The 22,729-nt window shown below is 42.4% G+C and overlaps 1 protein-coding gene across 3 annotated transcripts; it reads left to right on the top strand.

Moving 5' to 3' along the window:
* Positions 1-1,501: 1,501 nt before the first annotated feature.
* MYL1 (myosin light chain 1) lies at positions 1,502-21,395 on the top strand. Of its 3 annotated transcripts, none has more exons than XM_009503537.2 (7): positions 1,502-1,765; positions 13,535-13,562; positions 16,809-16,952; positions 18,564-18,737; positions 19,589-19,666; positions 20,185-20,237; positions 21,074-21,395. In XM_009503537.2, exons 1-6 carry the CDS (start codon positions 1,646-1,648, stop codon positions 20,211-20,213), a joined length of 573 nt encoding a protein of 190 aa, XP_009501832.1. In that variant the 5' UTR covers positions 1,502-1,645; the 3' UTR covers positions 20,214-20,237; positions 21,074-21,395. The 3 variants fall into 3 exon arrangements, with proteins under 3 accessions (XP_009501832.1, XP_009501833.1, XP_064308164.1); XM_009503538.2 differs by lacking the exons at positions 1,502-1,765; positions 13,535-13,562 and adding exons at positions 12,338-12,471; positions 13,259-13,283; XM_064452094.1 differs by lacking the exon at positions 1,502-1,765 and adding an exon at positions 13,266-13,283.
* The last annotated feature ends 1,334 nt before the right edge of the window (positions 21,396-22,729 follow it).

Here is a 22,729-nt window from a genome sequence, read left to right as displayed (position 1 = left end):
AAGGCTTCAAACTGTGTGCATCAGTATAGGTCTATTCATTCAAAAGAGATGACTCAACTTCCAGAAAGTCTCTTGCTCAAGGTCATGGGCTGTAGCAAAGAGCTCTGAGCACAGGTTTTCTTACATGAATATACATCTTTAGCCATTCTATCCACCCCCTTTTCTGGTGTGCATTTTTGTAAGTTTATCTTCCTTAAAACCCGTTAATCTAACATGAGAGTGCTTGGATATCCTGCCAGACTTTGGATGCAAAGTAGTCTGTCCAGGCCTTCAGGCTCTAAATTTCTAATTACAAAACACTCCGCAGTATAGTTCATGGGACAGAATTAAGGGCCCCATCAAAAGCCTTGCACTTACAGCACAGACATTCAGGAGTCTGGAGAGTAAATGGGAGAGAGATTGCTGGACAAGGGAGGAACAACCAGCACGCCTGGATTTTTCTGCAGCAAATCTCAATCATATGGACCCAGGGGAACCATCAGGTTTGAAAGAGTAAGAAGTTGTTTTGCTGTGCTAGAAAAAGTCTACTGAAAACAGAAAAGCCATCTTCTCCTGAAAGTTGTGTCTCCTGGAGAGAGTGGGGGGCAGGTAGGTCCATCAAGAGACAGAGGGGTGGAAAGAGGCACAGGATGAGCAGGCAAACAGGTGAAAAAAGGTGGAAACAGAAGTGCCTCCTTTGCCTGATGGCTAGCTTCCAATCATTATTACATTACAAAAGGAAAGCTTTTGTGTGGAAAAACATAACATCCGGCTGATCTCTATTCTATCAGGGCTCAGCTTATCCCTAGGAGAGGAAAAAGAAGGTCAAAGGAAAAGATTAAAGGAAACAATTTTCAGTTCTAAACACAGTCTTAACATGATAGAAAGGAATAGTAAGAACAGAAAGACACTGAGGGTCTGGGAAAGACACCTTGCCTCAAGGTACTGCACTGTTTTCCATATCTGCCTGCTTTATTTTTAAACAACCAGAGCCTTTGCTTGGTCAACACTTCCTTGTAAAAGAAGGAAGCAGAGAAGGAGTGAGGGGCTGTGGAGAGAGAAGCAAATGAGGTTGGAAATTGATGATCTTCCCAGCCATGAAAGTCAAAATTCCTGCTTGAAACCAAATCCCCCTGGAGTGCTACGGAGGCATGGGGGAACAGGGGAGGGAAGGGAAGAAAGAAGATTTATTACTTAAGCAGAACTGAAATTCTAATGAGAAAAAGGACTGTCCAATCCATGCCCAAATGTCAACGGCAGATCTGAAACTGGGTTTGTCACATTTCCCTCTCCTTTGCACGCATTAAAAAAAAATACAGGGGAGGTGGTTGGGGTTTTTAAGGGCGGCGGGGGGGGAAGCCACCAAAGTCCCTTGATCTTATGAAGCCCTGAACTGTTACATTCCATTTATAGCTCGAGCTGGAATGACATCCCCCTTGATTAGCAAGCTGTCCAATCCAGCTGCATGTGTCAGGACTGTACAAGGCACTAAGTGAAATATATATATGCCCTTATAGAGTTTAGCACATTGGGTCCACCTCCAGGGCACAGGCTGTAGCTCATTCTGACCACTGCTCCTCTCCCAGGAATTACTTTTAAAGGTTTGGGGTTTTTTTTAAAGGTTTTTTGGGGGGCCACCTTTACTTTCAAGTTTAAGCAACACAAAATGGCACCAAAGAAAGATGTAAAGAAACCAGCAGCAGCTGCAGCACCAGCACCCGCACCAGCGCCAGCACCCGCACCAGCTAAACCCAAAGAACCCGCAATTGATCTCAAGAGCATCAAGGTAAATGGATGAACGTGTGCTGATTGTGGACCCAAAGCACTCCCAAAGGGGAAAATTAGCAGAGTCCCAGCTGAGACCTGCAGCAAAATGTTGTGTGTGTTTGGTTCCGGTTTGGGGATTGCAGTGAAATGAATGAGTAACCTCTGGCAACAGATTTGTTGACCTGCCTGAGCTTTTGATTGTTTTAGTAGCTGGAGGAGTGTAAGGCATGGTGCATGATTTAACACAAGAGCGAAGCCTAGTGATTTCAAAAGTATTTTGGAGGGTGGCCCTCAGAACTTTTTAACAAGCCAGTATCAGTGTGATCTGTTTGGTAAAGCTCCATTTAAAATAAACCAACCAACATCCCTCCCCTCCCCCCCCAACCTCTAAAGTAGGTGCATGAGGACAGGAAAGGGTTACTGAAATGTGGAATGCAATGTTTTCTCATAGCACAGTACTGAAACCACACCTTACGTTGCACTTTCCCCTCAAATTCCTTTCCAAATTTTTGCAACCACCTGATGACCCTTTAGTCCTGTGTTTTGAGATCAGCATGGCTTATTTTTAAAAGCAGAAACAAAACCACAGATTTTTTTTAAAAAGAGGGATTTGGCAGTTTCATCTATTTTCTTTTCATTTGCATTGTACCACAAACATTGACAGAAACCATAGGCTGGAAAGCCATGGATGGGAGCATTTCAAGTGATTTCCTCTCACCTTTACATACTTGCTTAGAATTTGCAATTTGCTGCAAATTGAAAGCAACAAAGAGAAACAGTCTTTCAGAGGTTTCCCTCTGACTGCACCTCCATTTGATCTCATACTGTCTTTCAACTTTGCATGCCAACCAACATCACTGATTGTTGCTTTGACCCTTCAAAGAAAACTCCTCCATGTTGGGAAATTCTTTACTTCGGAAAGAGGAGAGGGAGGTTAAGTGATTAAAAGTGATAAAGAGACAGACCAGTTTCTCCATGTAGGACTATAAATAGTTATTCTCCACCTACCTGACAAGCTGATTGGCCCTGGGACCAATCTGCTAAATTCTGCATAAGGAATCATGCCTATTATGGAGAAAAGAAGGAATACAAAGAATCCTAATAGGACCTACTCATTTCCATCTCATGATGAATTCTGTTTCAGGTATCTTAATATATATAATCCCAATATTATGACCCCTTTAGTGAAATTTATTGAAGTTTGCTTTAATTTTCACAATCAGTATACAGTATTTTCTTAAAACAGTATGTAGCTTCTCATAACACTGAAGCTGAACCCACTGGCAAAGCAAGACAAAAGCAAGAGGAAAAAAAGGTATTTTGAAATACTTTGAGCAATCATAGTGAAGGCTACACAAAAAGCCCACTGTTTTTGAGAATACTGTCTGAAAATTACATTAGACCTCAACATTTCACTTGTCTCAGAGATGAAGGGGAATGCAAGCTACATTTTCTTCTAAATAATTTAATATGATTTGATAGCTTTCTATGTCCAGTTCATTAGGAGAAAATAGAATTTCAACTCCAGTGATCCTAGCTAATCTATCTTTACATAAATAGACTTAATAGTATATTACCAGCTAAAAAATGGCAGACTGCACTCTGAGGCATCTCTGCAGTTCACTCCTTTACCCAGACAGCTCTCTATTGTGGCAGGAAACACATACTGGTAGCACAGAGAACGCTCTGGGATTTGTCATATTCAGACTGATAAAAGAAGATAGTCTGCCTAAATTCTTTTTCTTTTGAGAGATAATATCAGACAAAATATTTTCCTCTTTGAAGGGGAGGAAAAAAACCTGGGCTAGTATGACAAAACTATTCTTTTAACACTAACAGCAGCATGTAAGCATTACTACTCCTATTTGCAAATAAGTGAAGATATGAACAGCGTGATGGAGGTTACATGACTACCCTGCAATGCAGTGGGTGGCACAGCTCCTGCCCTGCCCATTCATCACAAGCATACATCTTTCTACAAGTATCTCCTCCGCTCTTCATCTTGCCCTTATCAGGCAAGGAGCAGGGTGCCTCATAGGTGCTGCGAGGGTGGACAGGGCCCTTCCGGTCCACAAGGATGACATATCTCCTCTATCCCTGACCTTCCCCTCTCACCTGAGACCCCACATCAGTCAAGGTCTGCCCAGGCAGACTGTAGCACCTTCGAGTAAGTGGGCTCTTCGAGAAGGCACCAGGAATAACCATGGTGCCTTTCATCCAACCTTGAGCAGGGGCAGGGACTGGACAACCTCCCAAGGTCCCAACCAGCCACCCTGGGTTATCCTTTTTCACCCTTTGAAAGCTCAGGCAGCAAAGGGAAACAACATCTTCTTATAAGTGATTTGCCTGGAAGATGTGTCAGAATCAGGAATCAAAATTTGCTGAGTCTTAGCCCAGTCCCTTAATTAGCAATAATTAATCCTGAATCCTTCCATTCAGCCACCAAAGTCTCAGCACAGGTAAAGGCACAGCACCATTTCCAGCACAGCTTTGGAGCCACGGAGTACTTAAAACTAAGCTTTTGTCCAGGAATCAGTGAATGATCCTGTCCTGGGGCTTTTTATAATGACTTACCAAGCATGGAGTCAAAGCCTCCAACACTTTGAACAAGGGCATCAAGTGGGGTCCCCTCCACTCCTCAGGGGAATTAACAGCCATGCCAGAGCCTGCTGCTAATGAGGGGTGACTGGGAACATCAGGCTGCGGTGCCCATGATGATTTGGGGAGCCACACAGCAGGCACGCACAGAGAAATCCTTTCATAGATTTTATAAAGAGACATCCAAACCCCTTCTAACTGTTACAGTTGGGGCAGGTAAGGGTAGAGCTGCCTAATAAGGGTTTACAGCAGCCAAACAACCCACACATTTCAGTGTACTTAATTTTAATTTCATGTCAGAGACCGTAATATTATCCAAAACAAACAAGAACATGTTTTACAAACATGGCTAGTGATTCTTTTAGAGGTACCCCTCCTCCCAGATGCCCAGCTTGGCCCGTCTTCAGGGAATCTGCTTTTCTGAGCCTTTTGGGGTGCATGCTTTGAAAGTCAGGCTTTTTTTATTATTCTTTTTAAGAGGTCTGGGTTCCTGCAAATGCAGGAACCCCAAAATTGCCTGTCACCATCAGAAATTGTGACAGGCCTTTCACCCTCTTCTGTTCTTTTTTCCCCACTTTAAATTAACCCAATTGAAGCAAATATTTGGTTATTTGCTAGTACTAAAAGCAGTTGGTATTGGATTTTCTATTTTTGAGCACCATCTATTGACTATAAAACTGTGTAACAGGAATACCTAACTGCTAAAGACTCAAATCTCTACACTCAGCCCCTTCTCAGCTCACCATAGCTTACAGTGCAACAACCCCAGTAAGAGAGTCAAGGCAGGGAGAAAGAATTTGTTTTGAGGTGGAAATTTAAAGACCCTTTTACCCACTACTCAGGAAACAACATAAAACTCAATTTGCTTTGCACAAGCCTTTCCAACCCAAATTTATATTTCCAATTTTCCTTATCACTAGTGTGGCCTGGATTTAAATCATAGATAAAAAGGTTAAAAATTAAATCATAACTGAGAAGAACAGAGTGATGGATGCACCTGAGAGTTACCACCAGGAATCAGCCACGATTAAAAGCAAAATGACCATTTTTTTAAGAGACCCTCAAGAATTCTGTAGTTAAAACTGTGACCAAAGACACTCCTAAAAAGATAGCTTATCTGTTTTGTCAACTTCCTTCTCCCACACAAGCCTGAGTGAGAAGAAAAATGCTGAGCTGACAAAGAGCATGGCTACGGGTCTAAGCCTGCAAAACTGGGATTAGACATTAATCATGAGGATGTCTCATGCTTGGTTTTGCCACAGAGGCAGTGAGAAATGGATAAGCTTCATATTGCCCAAATCAGTTTAACTCAGACTCTATCCCAACAAGAAAAGTGTGTTGTTTTTTTTAACTGGAAATCTAAGGGCTCTTCCCAGCGGACGCAACCAGCCCTTGGATCAAGCCCAGGCTCACAACATTAACTGTGATGTTTTGGGATCTGGGTACTGGCGATGTGGAGTGCAGTGCTCCATAGGCTTCTGCTCTGCAGAGGGTGGTCTGAACGTGTGGTACCCTGACCCACTGTCACAGTGGGCCCTTTACTTCAAGGATATACCTGAGTATCCTCTCCTGAGCAGAGACAGAGATTGGGTTCTTGCAAGTATCCATGGTGTAAGTGATGCTCATTTGGTACACAAGGCTTTCCATGCTGGTGTTTTCAAGACTGGAATGCCAAGACACCAATTATGCCATGCCCAACTGCAGATAAGCCACCTACATCTTTAGGGGAAAAGTAGTTAAAAGCTATCAACTAGTAAAGGCTTACTAAGGCCTGTGTAACTGTGTGATGCATGATGAAGCCTGCTGCATGGAAGCAAACCTGTGTGATCATTTGCTTTTAAATACAGAGCTCTTAAGGCAGTAAAAAACATTTCTCCAAGTGTCCTTAATTCTTTATTACATTCACTACTCAAGTAGGTCACCTCTGAACAGACATTGCATTGGATATAACCAGAGAGAGATAAACTCACTAAAATGCACTGACAGAAAGCTTCTGGGCTGGAGGGCAAGCAGGACTGCAAATGTCAGCTGAAGCACTTGGAGAGTGATTACACAGCAGCCAAACTTCATGCGAAGCTGTGGAGTGAGAACAGGAGCATTAGCAGTAGATTTGCTTGTAATGCTAAGGGCTTTATTAGGAACTGGCAGGTTTTTGCCTGAAAGTTTTGGCACAGGACTTCAGGTTATGCCTGATCCAGCTCCAGCAACAATGCCAGAAAGATCCCCTAGGACTGATATACCCATTGGACAAAGTCACCGGTCCCAAGTGCCCTTTTAGGTAGGAAGGGGAAAAGCATAAATATGACTTAGCCTTAAGAGATGTAAAGGTGCCTATCTGATGCCATCCAGACCAGGTTCCTACCACTTTGACCACTGAGATACTGCAGCATTCAGGGTCCACCCTGGAGCAGAACAGCCCCAGCCAAATCCTTGCCCCTATGAACCCCACCACTGATGCCAGACCCCCCCTTGCTGGAAGTTGCTAAGTCACTGCATAGGTGAGGCATGGCATAAAGGTGTGCCAGGATAGGGAACCTGGATATCAGACTCAGCTGATCTGACCAAGAAGTCCCTTTGGGACACTGCTGAAAACCAGAAAGGAAAACAAACAGAAAAGCCACCACTTAGTTTTCTTTACAAAGTTTTCAGAAGAATTTTGCCTCCTTTTCTTCCTAAAGCACTGCTAAGCAAGGAGTCCCTCAAAAGTAGGGACTGTCCATATATACTAGTAAACACTTTTTCTTATGTCTCCTTTGGCAGCATTTTAAAAAGATACCTATAGCCTTTGGAGGGTCTGGGGAGCAACAAACTTTGGTAGAAACAGTGGAATTTAAAGCAAATTACACAGATAGCAACGTTTCAACAGCTCAGAGTAATTTCAAGTGTTAACAGTGGTTGTGTGCCAGAGCCTTTCTCCCATCAACTAGTAAATCAAACCAACCCTGAAATATTTCTAAAATAGTGTTTTAAACCCCCTTAGAGCACAGAGAGACTGTAACAGATAGTAACAAGACATTTGAGTTTATCTTACATAAGGCAAGAAGAAGATGACTAATTTAGCAAGTGACAAGTAAAGAAAGAACTTGTCTGTAAGGAGATATGAAACAACCAAGCTGGAAATTTGCCCCCACTTCACTAAGACTTTATTACATCTTATACCCATTGCCAAAAAGCACTTTCAACTGGCTGGTTTACTGCATAGCACTTAAATGTCAAGTAGCAATAGTTTAAATAATGTTAATACTCAGATACTGCCGCTGGGAGGCATGTTAGAACAACAAATCCACCCAAGAGCAGGGCTCCAGAGCCTCACATTTCCTTGCATATCCTTGATTATACACGTTCATGCAAAACTAAATGCAATTAGAAAAGGGACACTTTTACAAATAAATAGAATATACTATTTCAATTGGAAGGGACCTACAATGATCATCCAGTCCAACTGCCTGACCAATTCAGGGCTGAGCAAAAGTTAAAGCTTGTTAGGGCATTGTCCAAATGCCTCTTAAACACTGACAGTCTTGGGGCATTGACCTCTCCAGGGAGCCTGTTCCACTGTTTGACCACACTCTTGGTAAAGAAATGCCTCCTAACACTCTTGGTAAAGAAATGCCTCCTAATGTCCAGTCTAAACCTCCCCGGCACAGCTTTGAACCATTCCTACACATCCTAGCACTGGATACCAGGGGGAAGAGCTCAGCACCAAAATCAGCGCAACTGAATGTATTTCCCCACATGAAGTTAACGAAATCTGTTCAAAATGGTATGATCAACAGCACACCTAGAGCACATTTCACTCCCAGATATTTCAGAAGGGCACATTAATTAATCAGCAAGGTTCATCCAAAAGTTCTTGCACAACTGTAAAGCAAGTGTGAAGTTACAAGCTTTAAAAGTAAACAAGCTGGAAAGTTACACAGAATCCTTAGAAAAAAATCAAATTCATCTGTCTGCAGTTAAGTCCATTAAACTCAAAGAGATTCTGAGCTATTCTTCCAAACCTCGTGGTATCTCACACAGGCAATTTTCTCTCCTATATTAATGGTGGTCATTTTTATTCTTTCTTCAACTGTATTTCTAGGCAGCTCTGTTCTCAAATCAGAGCTCTCTTTCTCAAGAGCTCATCTGCTCCTAATGTTTCTCTGCTTCATAAAAGACATGAGGCTAAATCCATCAGGCTGCTGATTCTTACTTAAATGAGAAGCAGCCTCTCCAAAATCTGCGGCATCGATCGCACAACCTATTGAACTAGGGTAAGGGACGGAGGAACGACAGCCTGCTTTTCAGAAGCGTTTGAGAGCTGTGCAATCCTGCGCTCAGTGATGTCTAGCAGAAAACACGTGCAGCTGTATTAATCAAGGAGCAGGCATTAGTGGTGAGCAGATATCATATGAAGTGCTATAGGCACAATCCTAGCTTATCTCCACCCAAAAATAAAAAAATCAGTCCAGTCCTGAATAGAAGGTTAAATATACAGTCCTATGGGACTTTCCAATTTTCTCCTCTCTGATTTTCCAAGACATCTGATATGTTCTCAATCTCTTCTATGGAGACAGTACCTCAAAATATCTAGTGACTCTCTTAATAAAATCCAAAGATTATTCCCTTCGCTGTAATTCACCCAAAGGGTAACAAGCAGATGGAGCATGAATGCTTTAAATCCCAGCAGCATCTTTTCTCGGGGCTTTGCACCCTGTCCAGACACTTATACATTTACAGTGAGCACAAAGCGACTGTCACTGAGCACAGCTGTACTCAGTCCCAGTGCCCAGCAGCCTAAATAGGTGAGCACAGCACCACACTGCAAAGGTCAGGGCCCTAAGGCCCAGGAACTGGTGATTTGTTGGGAAGTTAGGAACTTCAGCAAGAATTTGGAAATAAAGATTTGTGTGGACTGAGTCTTCGGCTTAGGTGGTGACAGAGAGTTGCGAACCATCTTATCCACCCTAGCCTATTTAACTGGGACCTGGTCAAAATGCTCTATCTAGCAACAAGAAGAATAGAAGGTGGTCACAAACTATAGAAGGTAAAGCCTTAATCTTCAAAACAAAACAACAAACAGAAAACCCCCAAACACACCACCTTTTTCTTTGGCACAGAAAACCTTCTGGATAATAACTCTGTCCATAAATAAGGGCTAAGCCAAGTTAGAGAAATCCAGGCCCTTTGGGTCTTACCATGTGTTGCAGTTCCTTCAATGTTTTGTTATTTTTGCTGGAGGATTGGGGAGGGAAGGGGCATTTACTTTTTTTAAACCAAACTCCCTGAAAATTCAACATCTTTAAGCTCCTGAAACGCATCATGTCCTCTGATAATGCAAAAAACACCACCAGGATCAGAAGAAAGATCAGGTAACTGAAAAATACTTCTTTCTGCCTTCTGAGGTTTATGAAAGCTCCTTACAGAATCAGAAAAGTTAGCTTTAATTTCTTTTAAGGAGTGTTTGAAATATTTTCTATACGAGGGCATTTGTAGGCACCCTTATGCAACACAAGTAGCATTTTAAGCCCCCAACAAACCCATTGACTTAAAGCAGGGTGATTCAAGTGAATGCAACATGCCCATGCTAAAATATTTCCTCCCAGCAAAACTCGTCTAGTGTGCTTTTATTCAAGAACCAGTAATAAAATGAAGGGCTGATGTGGTGCACTAGTAATTCCTCATCTAAACTCTGACCAAAGTTTCATATGGTCAAAAGATCAATCAGTTTATATGTAGACTCTACTCAGTTTATAGATATTTGATAGCCCATTCAAGCCAGATGGCTAATCCAGGTATCAGTTTTCCATGCCCAAGACAAACGTGCCCCAATTATTTTCTGCTTGGCATCTAAAGTCTTTGGGGATGAGTTTTGTTGCAGCCAACCATAAAGTTTATCTGGAAGTAAGAAAAAATGTTCAAGAAAATTAATCAAAGTGTTAAATTTTTTTTTTTAAATCCTGTTTTCAGGGGAATATTTCCCAGTTGCCAGCACTGGAGAGCAAGAGGCTAAGGGCAGAAGGAAAATTCCACAAAAGGCAACACACTACGTTGACCCAGGCAACATTTCAGCTCTGCCAAAGTCTTTAGAAAGCTTCCTTGTTAATGCATTGAGACTGATAGCCAAGATCTATATTAGCTTTCTCACTGCCTGAGTTCCAGCCCCAGCCAGTATTAACCAGGAGGTCTGTGCTGTGCTAAACTTATGTTGGCTAAATCAGACAAAAGCACAAACCCCCTTTTCTATGCTACCACACCTGATCATAGCTACACTTCACCCTGAATACATCCGTGCTCCCACAGGCTAATAGATTACAAATGGCAGAAAAACCACAAGTGCAGGATTGGCGGTGGAGCAGTTTTCATACTCAGTATGTTTTCTAGATGTTTCTCAAAAAATGTGAATAATCTTTTTGGACAGAATGTTTTCCAGCTAAAGTGGTAAGCTTAGAAAATTCTTTACAGTTGTATTTTTAGTTTTCAAAATAGGAGGTAGGAGGCTAATGTCTCAAATCCAACCAAATATTCTGACTTATTTTGATTGCTCAGTTAAAAAAAAAAACAAACCACCACCAACAACAACAAAAAACCACAAAAAAACCCAAAACCCCACAAAAAACCCACAACCAAAAACGAGTAAAATTAAGTCTGCTTAGATTTTATTCTTTCTTTCAGAGCCTCAATATACTGAAGAGAGACATTCACAAAGGTTATTCTTATCTCCAGGGTAACTAAGAAAGTGACAGGAAAAAATTTCCCTCACTAATCACATTTTGTCATTAGAACACCAGGAGCAGTGAATGCTCGAAAGAAATCAATAGAAATTAGAGAGGGGACCTGAGTTTGCAACAGAGTCTGTTGTTGACACACAACCATTCCCACCCCGGCTCCGTGACACTCTTAACCCAGTTGAGGTGACGGGGAAAGGAAGGCGTTTGGAGCAAAGTTTTCTATTCCTTTTACAATGTCTCACAGCATCAATTTGGAGATTTGACCTGGGCTTGGAGGATGTTACATGGTGGGACTAGACCTTTGCTACTGAAGAAGCTGCGGCCTGTACCTCCTGCAGCCTACCTAGAAACTCCCCACTTGTAGTTGCACCATGATCCCTACACTCTGCAACACAAAAAAGCGAGTACGCCTTTTCCCACCATGAACAGTCATCCTGGAAGGATGACAAAAAGCCTTTTGGGCTTTTTAGCTTCTATCACGGCTTCTCCCTTACCTCCATATCCCAAAAATCTCGGCAACACCTCCTCTCATTGCACCAGTGAGCCCTGAAGCTGGTATGCTGGTGCCCTGCCTAGCCCCAGCCCTAGAAGAAGAACGTCCTAGACAGCACAGGCTACTGTGAATATAAATTTCCCACTGCCCTGCAGGTTACATCTACACATGAGCCACTAACATAGTGATACAATTGGGTCCAAAACATATGGATAATTTTTCTCTTTAAAATGTTCAAAATTTGGAAAATGCAACCGGTGCAAAGGAAGAGCTTCACAGTCAGACACCACCTCCGCCAACAGGTTTATCTTCTGCTCAGTGCCAATGACTGGATCACACTGAGCAGACAAGCAGCAGCACCACTCATCTAATGTTGAGCGCTGTATTGTCTGTCTAAGGGGTTGAGCAAAGCCCAGCAAAGGTACGAGGACCATCCAGCTGCATCTAACACGACCTGCAAGCCACATGTAAAACCAGCCAGCGGGGCAAACACGTGGCACCTCTCACCCTCAACGCTTCTTGCTCACTGACTTTATAGCTTATTGGTGAAATAGAATCCTTCCCTATAAGGAAGTCTTGGTAGGTCTGGACAAGGAATATCTCCTCTTGGAAGTACGGACCCAGAAAGTGCTGACATCAATCGAACTTACTGCTTGCCACTCCCTATCCCTCTCCAGCCTCCTAAAAATAGCCATCATAAGATGTCAATCAAGACATGGAGCCTTCTGTCACTTTGCCCTAAGAAAGCTAAAGAACTCGCCAAGGGGAGGGACCGCTTCCTTCTGACACCTAATCCAGGCAATGCCGTCAACACCGCCAGATAAATAAGGGGAAGAAAGGCCAGGAAAGCAGGACCACTCTCAAGACCTCTCAGCTAATCCCTCCTGCCCGTCTGCTGCTCTTCTTTTCCAACTCTCAACCATGGTGGGTCCACTGGAAAGCTATTGATTAGCAGTGAGACAGTATATTTTGTATAAGTAAATCAGGCTTCTTGCTCTTGTGCTAGTGGGGGAAGGACAGTCCAGAAGACAGCTTAGGTATGCTTGGCTTTCCTCCTTAAACCTAAAGGACTACGTGAGGTTTTCCGGTTAGCCTCAAGTTCTGCACCAGGCAATGGTAGACATGCGGCTCCTGTAGCTTCAGACAGAAGGGTTACAATTTGCTAGTGCTGTCTGCTAAGCATTTTTTTTTTAAAATCAGATGAAACCTGCTAAAGTGGCAAAGGAAAATAGTAATATTTTTATCTAAGAAAATATAATAGTTTAATACTTTATGAAATAATATACTGTAAAAAAACTAATTTGAAACAAACTTTAAGGGATTGGTTTAATTTCTATGTTAACGTAAAAAAACCCTACTTGTTTAGCAATATTACTTCAAGTGGTCTTAATAAAGCAGGTCTATTCTAAAACAGTAAGTGACCTGATGATACATTAACAACTTCTTTTTTAGTTAAGAGACTTCAGATTTTTGTTGCTTCTAGCCACAACCCTGGCTTTCCCTGGGATGCAGATTTTAATGGAATCTTTAAGAACAGACCTGGTGATGCATTTTTACAAGGGCAGTTGCTAGTTTAGGTTGATATGGCCTAATTACATTAGGCAAGCCAGATGTGAGAGCACTCAGCTACTTCGAGCTATTTACTTTCTCTCAGTGCATTTTCAGCAGTACTAGTTCTCTTTTTTCTCTCTCTCTTTCTTCCCAACTGCAGTCCTTCACTCCCGACCAAATTAATGGTAAGTGAAATAAAAGTTAAACTTTAACAGGGGGCAGGAGGGGGAACACATAATGGCTACCAAATGCTAAATATTCACTAGTCTTAACAGCGCTCTTGCTATCTGCATTACTCCTGCACAGCTGACAGGCCACATTTTTGCTGTTTTGGAAGATGACTCATGGCTTGAGCTGGATGCTTTAGAAAACAAACAGGTTCTCCCCCAGCCCCTCCTTCCTAAGCTATTTTTTGTGATTGATTTCCTTCCAACAGATCGAGTTCTCCCAGGCGCAACAGGATGGTAAGTTACAAAAGAGCCGATGTGTTTTACATGTATGTGGGTTCAGAGAGGAGCTACAGGCTCAGAAGTTTAACCTTTACAAAAAAGACAAGCTAGGACTTCAGCTGGTATAAATCACCACACTCTTGACTTCAGAGGAGCAGTGCTGACTTACGCTGAACAAGAACCTGACCATAGATTTACAATTAATTTATCTGGGTGCTTTTGTGCTGCCCAGACTGAGAAGTTTATGCCATGGTATGAAGAGGAAATATGCTGGTGTTACCAGCTCTACCTACTGAACGTTTTTCAGTTGTGCTCCTGTACTGGCCATCCACAAGGATACTGAAAACAGGTCTTTCATTTGAAAGTCATGGGGGAAACAGGCAGGTAAGGGACAAAAGAAGGACAGAGTGAGCTGAAAATTTAACTTAGCGGCAGTGACATTCTAATTTTGTATGAATAGAAGATGCAAGAGGCCTACATGTCACTTTTGCCAGGAGGTGTTGTGGAAGGGGAGGAAGAAAGGCTGTTTTACTGTAAATACGTTAATGAAGCATGGAAATAGTTAGCAAATAAGTGACTTGTGTAAACTGTTGCATATAAAACACAATAGTCTGGATATGCTGCAGTTCTTGAGCATCTTGCTTTATCCTCTGTTTCACAAGACACCAGTAAGTTCCAATTGGTTTTTTTCAATCTGCTATTAAGATCTGATTAAAAATTCTGACATGAACAAAAATCCCCATTGAAGCACTGGAAATCTAAGCTGGAGTGTTTTAAATATCCTAAGAGATTAATTTGGGTTATATTAAATAATGTAGGTCAAAATCAGTAGCAAATATAGTAGACTTCTTACTGTGAACAAAGTATTTAGAATGGAAGACACAAGGATTTACTAGAGATCCAGAGGGAGAGGAATAGCTAGAAGCAGGTCTTAAGAGAGCCCTAAACTTTATGAACACCAGCCTGCTCTGGGTTACACCATCAAAGCAGCAGGGAGAGGTATAGTGCAGTGAGATTCGAAACATTTCCTGCAGCCCAAACACCCCTGGTCACAAAGAAAATAATTTGGACTCTTCCTCACTTTTTAATTCTAAAACTTTTCCAAAAGGGTTGGGAGGGTTTATGGAAAAATGCCATCAATTCAAAGCTGCTGGCATGCACAACGAAGCAAAATATTTCTTTCAGCTTCCGTACATATTTCAGATCATCCAGCTGCTGTAATGCCGTGATGACTGAACCAAGCAGTGGAGCAATTAAAGGCTACTTGAGAGAGGGATAATTTCCCAGGAACAGAGCTGTCCCACCCTCAGTAACTATTTCCATCCATACAGGCTGACGCACCAGTAGCTCGCTAGTACCCTCCTCAGAGAGGGATTTTAGACGTGCTTATTCCAACAGAGGTATAAACTAGGACTAGCTATATAAAAAAAAAGAAAACACCAACAAAAAATATCCCCACACCCAACTAAACAAACAAAAAAACCAAAACAAACAACCCAAACTAAAAAGAAAATCCCCACAGCAAAGATACATTGCAGTGAAATGCATGCCTTAGAGACATAAGTTAAAAATCAGGCTTTTTCTCTAAGCTGGGGAGCAGCGTTCAGAACTTAGTGAACATAACACGGGATTTACAAAACAAAGAAGTCTCCTGATGGCTTTGCTAATAGCAAACTGGCATTGTTTTGCACCTCACTCTGCCTAAATGTCATTAATGCACCAGATGAAAGATCAGATCATATGGTATAAATCACTACAGCTCATCGACCTCAGCTGCTAAAGCAGGAGCCAATATCAAGTTGGTATATTTTAAGGGGAAGCTCTACACAGGTGCAGAAGGCCTTGATTTCATATCCTGCAATAAAAGCTGTAAGGGGAGAGGGTTAGTAGTAAAGGGTTATAGGTCTCTCACATCAGACAGTAAGAGGATTAGTTTCAGATGTATTAGATTACAGCCTAGCAGGCTGACATCCTGTATCAGCAGTTTTACTGGGTGCCAGCAACTCCTTTACTAAGGCGGTATACGGATGGCTGAAACAAGAACTTAAATACCTCTGTGTCACCTGTCCCCAGCACAAGATAAATGAAGACATGATTTGAGATGTGGTTTATTGCTCCTAAATCTGCCCCAAGGCACAAAGAGCATTCCACCTACACACACCGTGAAATAACAAAGCCTCTCTAGCTGCTGGAAGTGCATCACGTCCAAGGGAAAGACATTTCACCTGGTTTACTTGGAGCTAAAACACAGCATCATCAGACACTGCAGTGCAGAAAATATCAACAGCACAGTCCAAGATGCTCCTGACATATGAGGTTCTAAGATAGCTTTTTAGCTAGTCCCTTGACTTTTGCCCCCTCCTCTTTTTTAAAAAACACATTTCTTTATTCATTGCAACAAATACTTTAAAAAGCCTGAAAAATATATTAAGATAATTAACATGGAACTTTGCAAGAGAAGGTGACTGGCAATGCAACGAAGGTGACCATCTGTGCTGATTTTTGTAGGAAAAATGTCTGTACCCCAAGTCCTTGGTCAGCAGCAAGGGGAAAATAAGTCAACATCGATCACTTGGCAGCACTGAAAGAAGCAAAGTCTCAGTGTATACACTGGACATGGACTGAAATAAAGCACCACACAAGTATTACTACAGGAAAAGCCAGATATTCATGGATTTGTAAGATGCAGGGACAGACTGTAAAGGGCAAAGGAGGGAACAAACAGGAGTAGAAATGTCGTTGTAAGGGAACATTAAGGGAAAACAAAAGTAGAAGCATTTGAAATCTACCTTCAGCTTCCCCATTAGCACTGTGTAGCTGAGATGCTGGGATTGCACTCTGATGTCTTGCACTGCTAGGTACTTTGACAGAAGAGTCCCAGTCCTCTGGTGGGATAAGGTGGAGTGGATAATAACATTTTTACCTTCTGCTGCTGTGTCTTGTAAAGAAACCTGTTCTTGAATAGCAATGTTTGTAGAAAGCTTATCTTTCTTTGTGCTTAAAACAACTACAGGGTCAATCATTGATGGCTATTAGAGACAGGAAAACTATGAAGGTAGATATGAAAGATTAAAAACAGTGAAACCAAAGTGTCAGAGGGGAGGAGTTTTTTCTTGGGATCGTGGGACAAAGGTTCCCCTTGGATAACCCCCCTGGAGTTGGTGGAACAATGCCAGGAGACAATAGGCTCACCTCTTTGTCAACACAAATTGTCAACAGGGAGTTGCCCGGCTCAGTTTAACTGTTGCTCTTCCCTTGCAGACTTCAAGGAGGCCTTCCTCCTCTTTGACAGGACTGGTGATGCCAAGATTACCCTGAGCCAGGTTGGCGATATCATCCGGGCACTGGGACAGAACCCTACAAATGCCGAGATCAACAAGATCCTGGGCAACCCTAGCAAAGAGGGTAAGTACCCTACAGTCTCTCACGTGTCTTTCATCAGGCTGGGGAGCTGTAATTAGGCAACATCAATAGTCACAGAAGGAGGGAGAGGTACTTTTGCTCTGATAGGAGAGCAAGGAGGGGCAGGGGAAGGAGCTCTGCAGCAACAATACATGTAATTTCTCCATTTCCTTTTGAGAGGATGATGATGGGGGATACAATGCTCAGAAAGAGGAAAACCTTCTCCTTAGGCTATGGAGAATTCTCTGTAGGGATCATTTTGGTGTTAACTTGGTGTAGGTGTAATGCCAACTTATTGCTGCTCACAATCCATCTGTGCCCCAGCCCTTGCTGAGGAGCTGAGAGTCTACTTCTAATAGCTGACACTCAGCTCTCCAGGTCCTTCCAGTGCAGGATCTTCTGCATAAGCCAAGACATGCCCTGGGACTGGAAACCCACCTGTATATTTCTGCTGACTGGGGTGGTCTGCTCAAAGCTCCTACAAACCTGCGCATGCTGAGGCATGTGTTGGCCATTTATTATAGCAGCCATTTTCCACTTCCTTTTCTCCCCTCTTGGAGATAAAAGAAATGGTAAATACTGTAGTCACCTCCTCCTAACAAGGACCTAGGCTGCAGGTGAGCCCTGATTTCGGTCATGCAGAACCATATTAAGATAGGCTACATTATACCCAAACCCTCAGGCCTGGTAAAGGCCGCTTTGAAGAACAATTCAGAAGACTTGAGTTAAGCATTAGCACCAGCAGGAGGCACTGAGCAGAGGACTAACAGAGAAGTGAGACTGACAGTACTTTAAGTGACTACAGCAATAACTGACAGTCACTTTTATGTAGCTGGGTAGTAAAATAGTTTCTGTAAACATCTGTATACTCAAAAGTCTCTCCCATGTTTTCATCTATTGTATTTCATTGCTGTCCAGATGAAGGTTGCTCTTTGCAAAAATCTAGGTGGGGGGAATCCTTTTATTTGGCAGCCTTGCTCCAGCAAAAACCATCTGGGGAAGGCCTCACTGAGAACTACAACTTCTGGCTCATGAGACCAAAGGGGTTAGATGCATTAAGCTTCTGCGTCCTTCAACTTCCACACTGAACATGTTAAATAGTAAATTTGGACACCACCCCTACTGGACATTCTTGGTTTTAATTAGTTTATTCTTTTGCTAATAGTCTCTGCTATCACATCCGGGGGACCCCAAAGAGGCTAGTAATATGCTATCAGCAACCTCAGGGGCTTGCCTAAGTTGCAACATCCCACTCTGGTTACCTTTTCCCACTGCTTGGAGCTCAAAGTTTCTGTTTTACTGTATTCTGTAGTTCCGCCACTTCCAAGATCCTTTCAAAGATCAACTTGTACAGCAAGTTTCATTTCTGAAAGCAAAATACAACATGCACATATGCATACAAAGTTATGTGAGAAGAGGGGTGGAGCAAGGATGTGAAAATTAACTCCCACAATAAAGAGAATCCAGATTCTGCAAAGAAACTGCCAAATCCTGAGGCAAAGACTAGAGCAAAGGATAGAAAAGGTGTGAGGGTCTTCCACATTTGAGGGCGAATATCCCAAAAGAACACACATAGAAGTGTCTAGCATGTAGCAACTGGTGCTTTCTTTCCAGAGATGAATGCCAAGAAAATTACTTTTGAAGAGTTCCTGCCCATGTTGCAAGCAGCTGCTAACAACAAGGAACAGGGTACCTATGAAGACTTTGTTGAGGGTCTGCGTGTCTTTGACAAGGAAGGCAATGGCACAGTCATGGGGGCTGAACTCCGCCACGTACTGGCTACTCTGGGTAAGGGATTATCACCTCTGTGAGCACTTTAAAAATTGCTGCTGTTTAAAGGCATGAGAGAGGGAGGAAAGGTATTCTGATCAGTTTGGAAAGGTAGGAGGCTACAAAGCCAGACAAGACTCTGGGTTTCCTAACTGGGAATCCACAAGCAAAGCAGGCACAAAACACAGTAGAAAGCCCAATGGAGAAGGTTTGGTTTATTACTTCTAAATTCACACTAGGTCTTAAGAGTGCTTGTTATTTGAGGAATAAAGGGAATCATAGAGCATCTCTCAGTTGGAAGGGACCCATAGAATCCAGTCCAACTCCCTGCTCCTTGCAGGACTACCTAAAACTAAACCATATGACTAAGAATATTGTCCAGGTGCTCCTTGAACTCTGACAGCATTAGTGCTGCAACCAGTTCCCTGGGGAGCCTGTTCCAGTGACCGACCACCCTGTCAGTGAAGAACCTTTTCCTGATGTCCAGTCCCCTGCTGCAGCTTTATACCATTTCCTTGTGTCTTATTACTGGTCACCAGAGAGAGATCAGATCAGCACCTCCCTGTCCATTGCCTCTGTTGAGGAAGTTGTAAAGAAGTTGTACAGAAAAGGCTGTACACCTCACTGACATAAAGCATGGGGACAAGGATAGAGGATTTACTGCATAGTTTCTTCACTGTGTAGGAATAACTAGAATCCTATAGGCACATGCAAGACTTCCAAAGAAAGTTAAAAGTAATAAAGCTCCGTTCAGTTACATGTCTTTGTTACTAACTCAGAAAACAAGGAAAGCCATTGGAAAAGCTTGTAGGGTTCAGCCTCAGTTGCATGTCTGTGGAAGAATTAGCCAAGCTCTCCCCACTGTCCAGGTGAGAAGATGACAGAAGAGGAAGTAGATGAACTCATGAAAGGTCAGGAAGACTCCAACGGATGCATCAACTATGAGGGTAGGTGCAAGGGCTCAACACCCTTCATCCCACATTTCTTCCCTCTCTCACAGAGTTTCACTGCAGTTGGCTTTTAGCCTCTCAGGCAAATCAGGCAAAGCTACAACCGAGTTAGGTTGAAAAGCTTTTGCATGAAAACGACAGTTGCAGTATGCTTAGCCTGCGGTCACACTATTCAAAAGACTAGATTTAGCCACAGCAGAGAAGGCTACTTTGATCAATGCCGGGTCTCTAGACTTTCTCTAGAGCAGTTGCAGTGATTGTCTAAACATCAGCTACAGGATTGCTTCCTGTGCTTTATTTGTCATATGTTTAGTCTTCTCATACTTAAGTGGGAAGAGAATTTGGTTTGTACAACACTAAACACTTAGAACTTTCTATCACAATGTTGGGTCAAATCTGATCAGAAATGTGTGGTTTTAATGCCATCAGCTCACTAACAGCTGTTGTTCTTAAAGGTATTTCCGAAAGTAACATTTGCTGCTCCTTCTAACTAGTGTATCTGTATTTTTCCACAGCGTTTGTAAAGCACATCTTGTCTGTCTAAGTGGACTTCCCCAGACACCAAACGGTACGTTCTTCTCATTTACACACTTAACCTTGTCTGCTTGCTATGCTTAAAGGCTTCCACATGCCCACGGTATGTCCCCAAATATACAAACAAAACAAAATGATGCTGTTGACCAAGAGCAAAGAAAACAGAAGTATGGATTCCTGGGTCTTATTCACAGCTCTTTAACTGGCTGGAAACTGTGTTTAGTGGTTTTTTTCAAACATATTCAAAATGTGAAAAGAAATGCTCAGTTTATTCATGAGCATGGAAATGCTCAGGCTTAAATATTACCTTAGATCTCTGTTGTACAAAATTAGAGTTTAAGCTATGCAAACTGACAGCCTGAGACATTTATTATATAAAGCACATTGAGATTTTGATTTAAAAAAAAGGGCATCAAAGAAATACCTTCTGATAATTTTTACATTTCTGTAAAGACAGAATAGCCTGAATACTTGTGCAAACTACTGAGAACAGCTCTTCAAACAAAATAATAACCTGAAAAATATTATTCTAACAGTCATGATCAATAGTCAAGAGGGTTTCAAAAGTACCCAATCATTTAGCAGTTCTTCTACAAGTAGGGAAAAAAACAACAAAAAGTCCACAACCCTGATATGCTGCTTTTCTCTCCAAAGAAAATCCCAGCACCTGTCTTTAAAATGCAAATGTAAAATATCATGGGTCTGTGGGCTTATTTGAACTGTTAGTTATTTTAGCCCAGGAAAGACTCATTCCCAACTCCTGTATGAAACAACACCTCAAAAACAGATATCAAGTATTCAGTTTGTCATTTTGCAAGTGTTTCTTCAGCCAATGTTGACTTCTAGTCCAACTCTCCCATTCCTTCCCAGAACAAGTCAAATTCAGAAACACCAGATAGCACTCAAGATTTGCCTGAAATTCTTGCTCAGTCTGTCACCGTCAACATGGAAACTGCATAGAACTGGATGATGTGCCTCTAACCCCACCACTTTTTAGCAGTGCATCCATAGGTATTACCTCTGGGTAACTAGACTTTCATTTAAAAAAACCCTGAACTTTCACCAAGGCAAGCTAGATGGAATAAACTGCTACTGTCCAGGATCCAACCATCCCACATCTCTTTTCATGTTGTTTGCACTGAAACAATGTAATCTCCTGGAAAAATAAAGCATCAATAAATTCCTGTGGTCACTTTGCGGCTATAAAGTCTTTTTTTCCTCTAAAGCTGTTCAAATCCACTCAAAGCAGCACTCAGCACTTAATTTATTTTCTCCGTGTATTGTATTTCACAAAATAAAGTTTTATTAAAAAAAAAAAAAAAAAGACATCTCCAGGAGGTCACTCTACTAAATTTGAATGAAAAGTGTTTTCTTTGGGGACTGGGAGAAGGAGTAATTAGGGAACTACCACCTACATCAGCACTTACACGTTTTTGGGAGAAGACAACCTGGTAGCTGGTGTCAGAACATCTCCTAAGGTGGCACCTGCCTTGGCACATCAGGCAAGACCCAAAACCAGCCAGGGTGGCCCTGCTGCAGGGGTGCACACAGATCCACTCTTCCCAGCAAAATCTCCATAATGCTACAACAGCAGGTCCACAACACTATTAGGAAGGAATCCTAGCTACTGCCTGTATTTATAGCTTTATGGACAACCAGAAAAAGCAGTCAGAAATACCAGCCACCCTGAAAGGCTGTGTCTGGGAGCAGTCCTGGGGCAGTCATTCCCTGGGCCATAGCAAGAAGAGTCCAATTCCCCCTTCTACAGTGACAGTGCGAATAGCCATTGCTCAGGCAAGTATTGTTACCTGAACATCCCCGCCCTTAAATGTAGCTCCTCTCTCTTTTCCTTAAGCCTTCACAAAACTGCTTTAACCCCCATCTGAGTGTCAGCTTGTTCTATTAAAATCTGACTTTGCCTTATTAAGTTACTACGCACGAAATGACCATAATTCAAATGCCAACAGGTGCGGGAGGGCACAGCGGGGGCAGCTGGCCCCAGAATAAACCACAGCCGTTGAAAGAGCAGCTGCCTCCTTTCTGAGGCTTCCCAAAAAAATCTCCCATTTAAACCCTCACCACGCTGGTAGACAGAGCCAAATGAATCTCTGAATTACAGCCTGGCCAGAGACTTATGCCAGCAGGTAGTTTACAGGGGACTGCGGTTACTATGTGCACAATGGGAAAAATGTTTCATAGGAGAAGAAAAAAAAAAAAAAGGAAGTTGTTATTTAATCTTATCCTAAAAAAGGCAAGAAAAAAAGTGAGCGATGCATTAAAGCACGGTATTTATAGGGACTCAGCCTAGAATGCGTTTCTTGAGGGACTGCTAGACACCCTGCTGTTCCTCAACATACTGCCTATGAACACACACTCCATGCAGCTCCTCTTTCCAAAAAACTGCAGATCTCAGTTGCTGTGAAAGCAAACAAAAAACAACACAACATTTCACCATATATGCCATCAGCCTCCTTTTTACACTGCCCTGTCACACTGCATTGACATGTAGTCACAGAACCAGCCTAG

This window comes from Phalacrocorax carbo, chromosome 5, assembly GCF_963921805.1.
Source record: "Phalacrocorax carbo chromosome 5, bPhaCar2.1, whole genome shotgun sequence".
NCBI classification, from domain to species: Eukaryota; Metazoa; Chordata; class Aves; order Suliformes; family Phalacrocoracidae; genus Phalacrocorax; species Phalacrocorax carbo.
This window is presented reverse-complemented; position numbering and strand designations above follow the sequence as displayed.

What these genes read in the sequence shown, in the direction of transcription:
- MYL1 (XM_009503537.2), top strand. Translation starts at nt 1,646, where the DNA reads ATGGCACCAAAGAAAGATGTAAAGAAACCAGCAGCAGCTGCAGCACCA. An exon ending in GGGCAACCCTAGCAAAGAGG is followed by an intron (nt 16,953 to 18,563) that starts GTAAGTACCCTA and finishes CTTTCTTTCCAG; the next exon opens with AGATGAATGCCAAGAAAATT. An exon ending in CCACGTACTGGCTACTCTGG is followed by an intron (nt 18,738 to 19,588) that starts GTAAGGGATTAT and finishes CCCACTGTCCAG; the next exon opens with GTGAGAAGATGACAGAAGAG.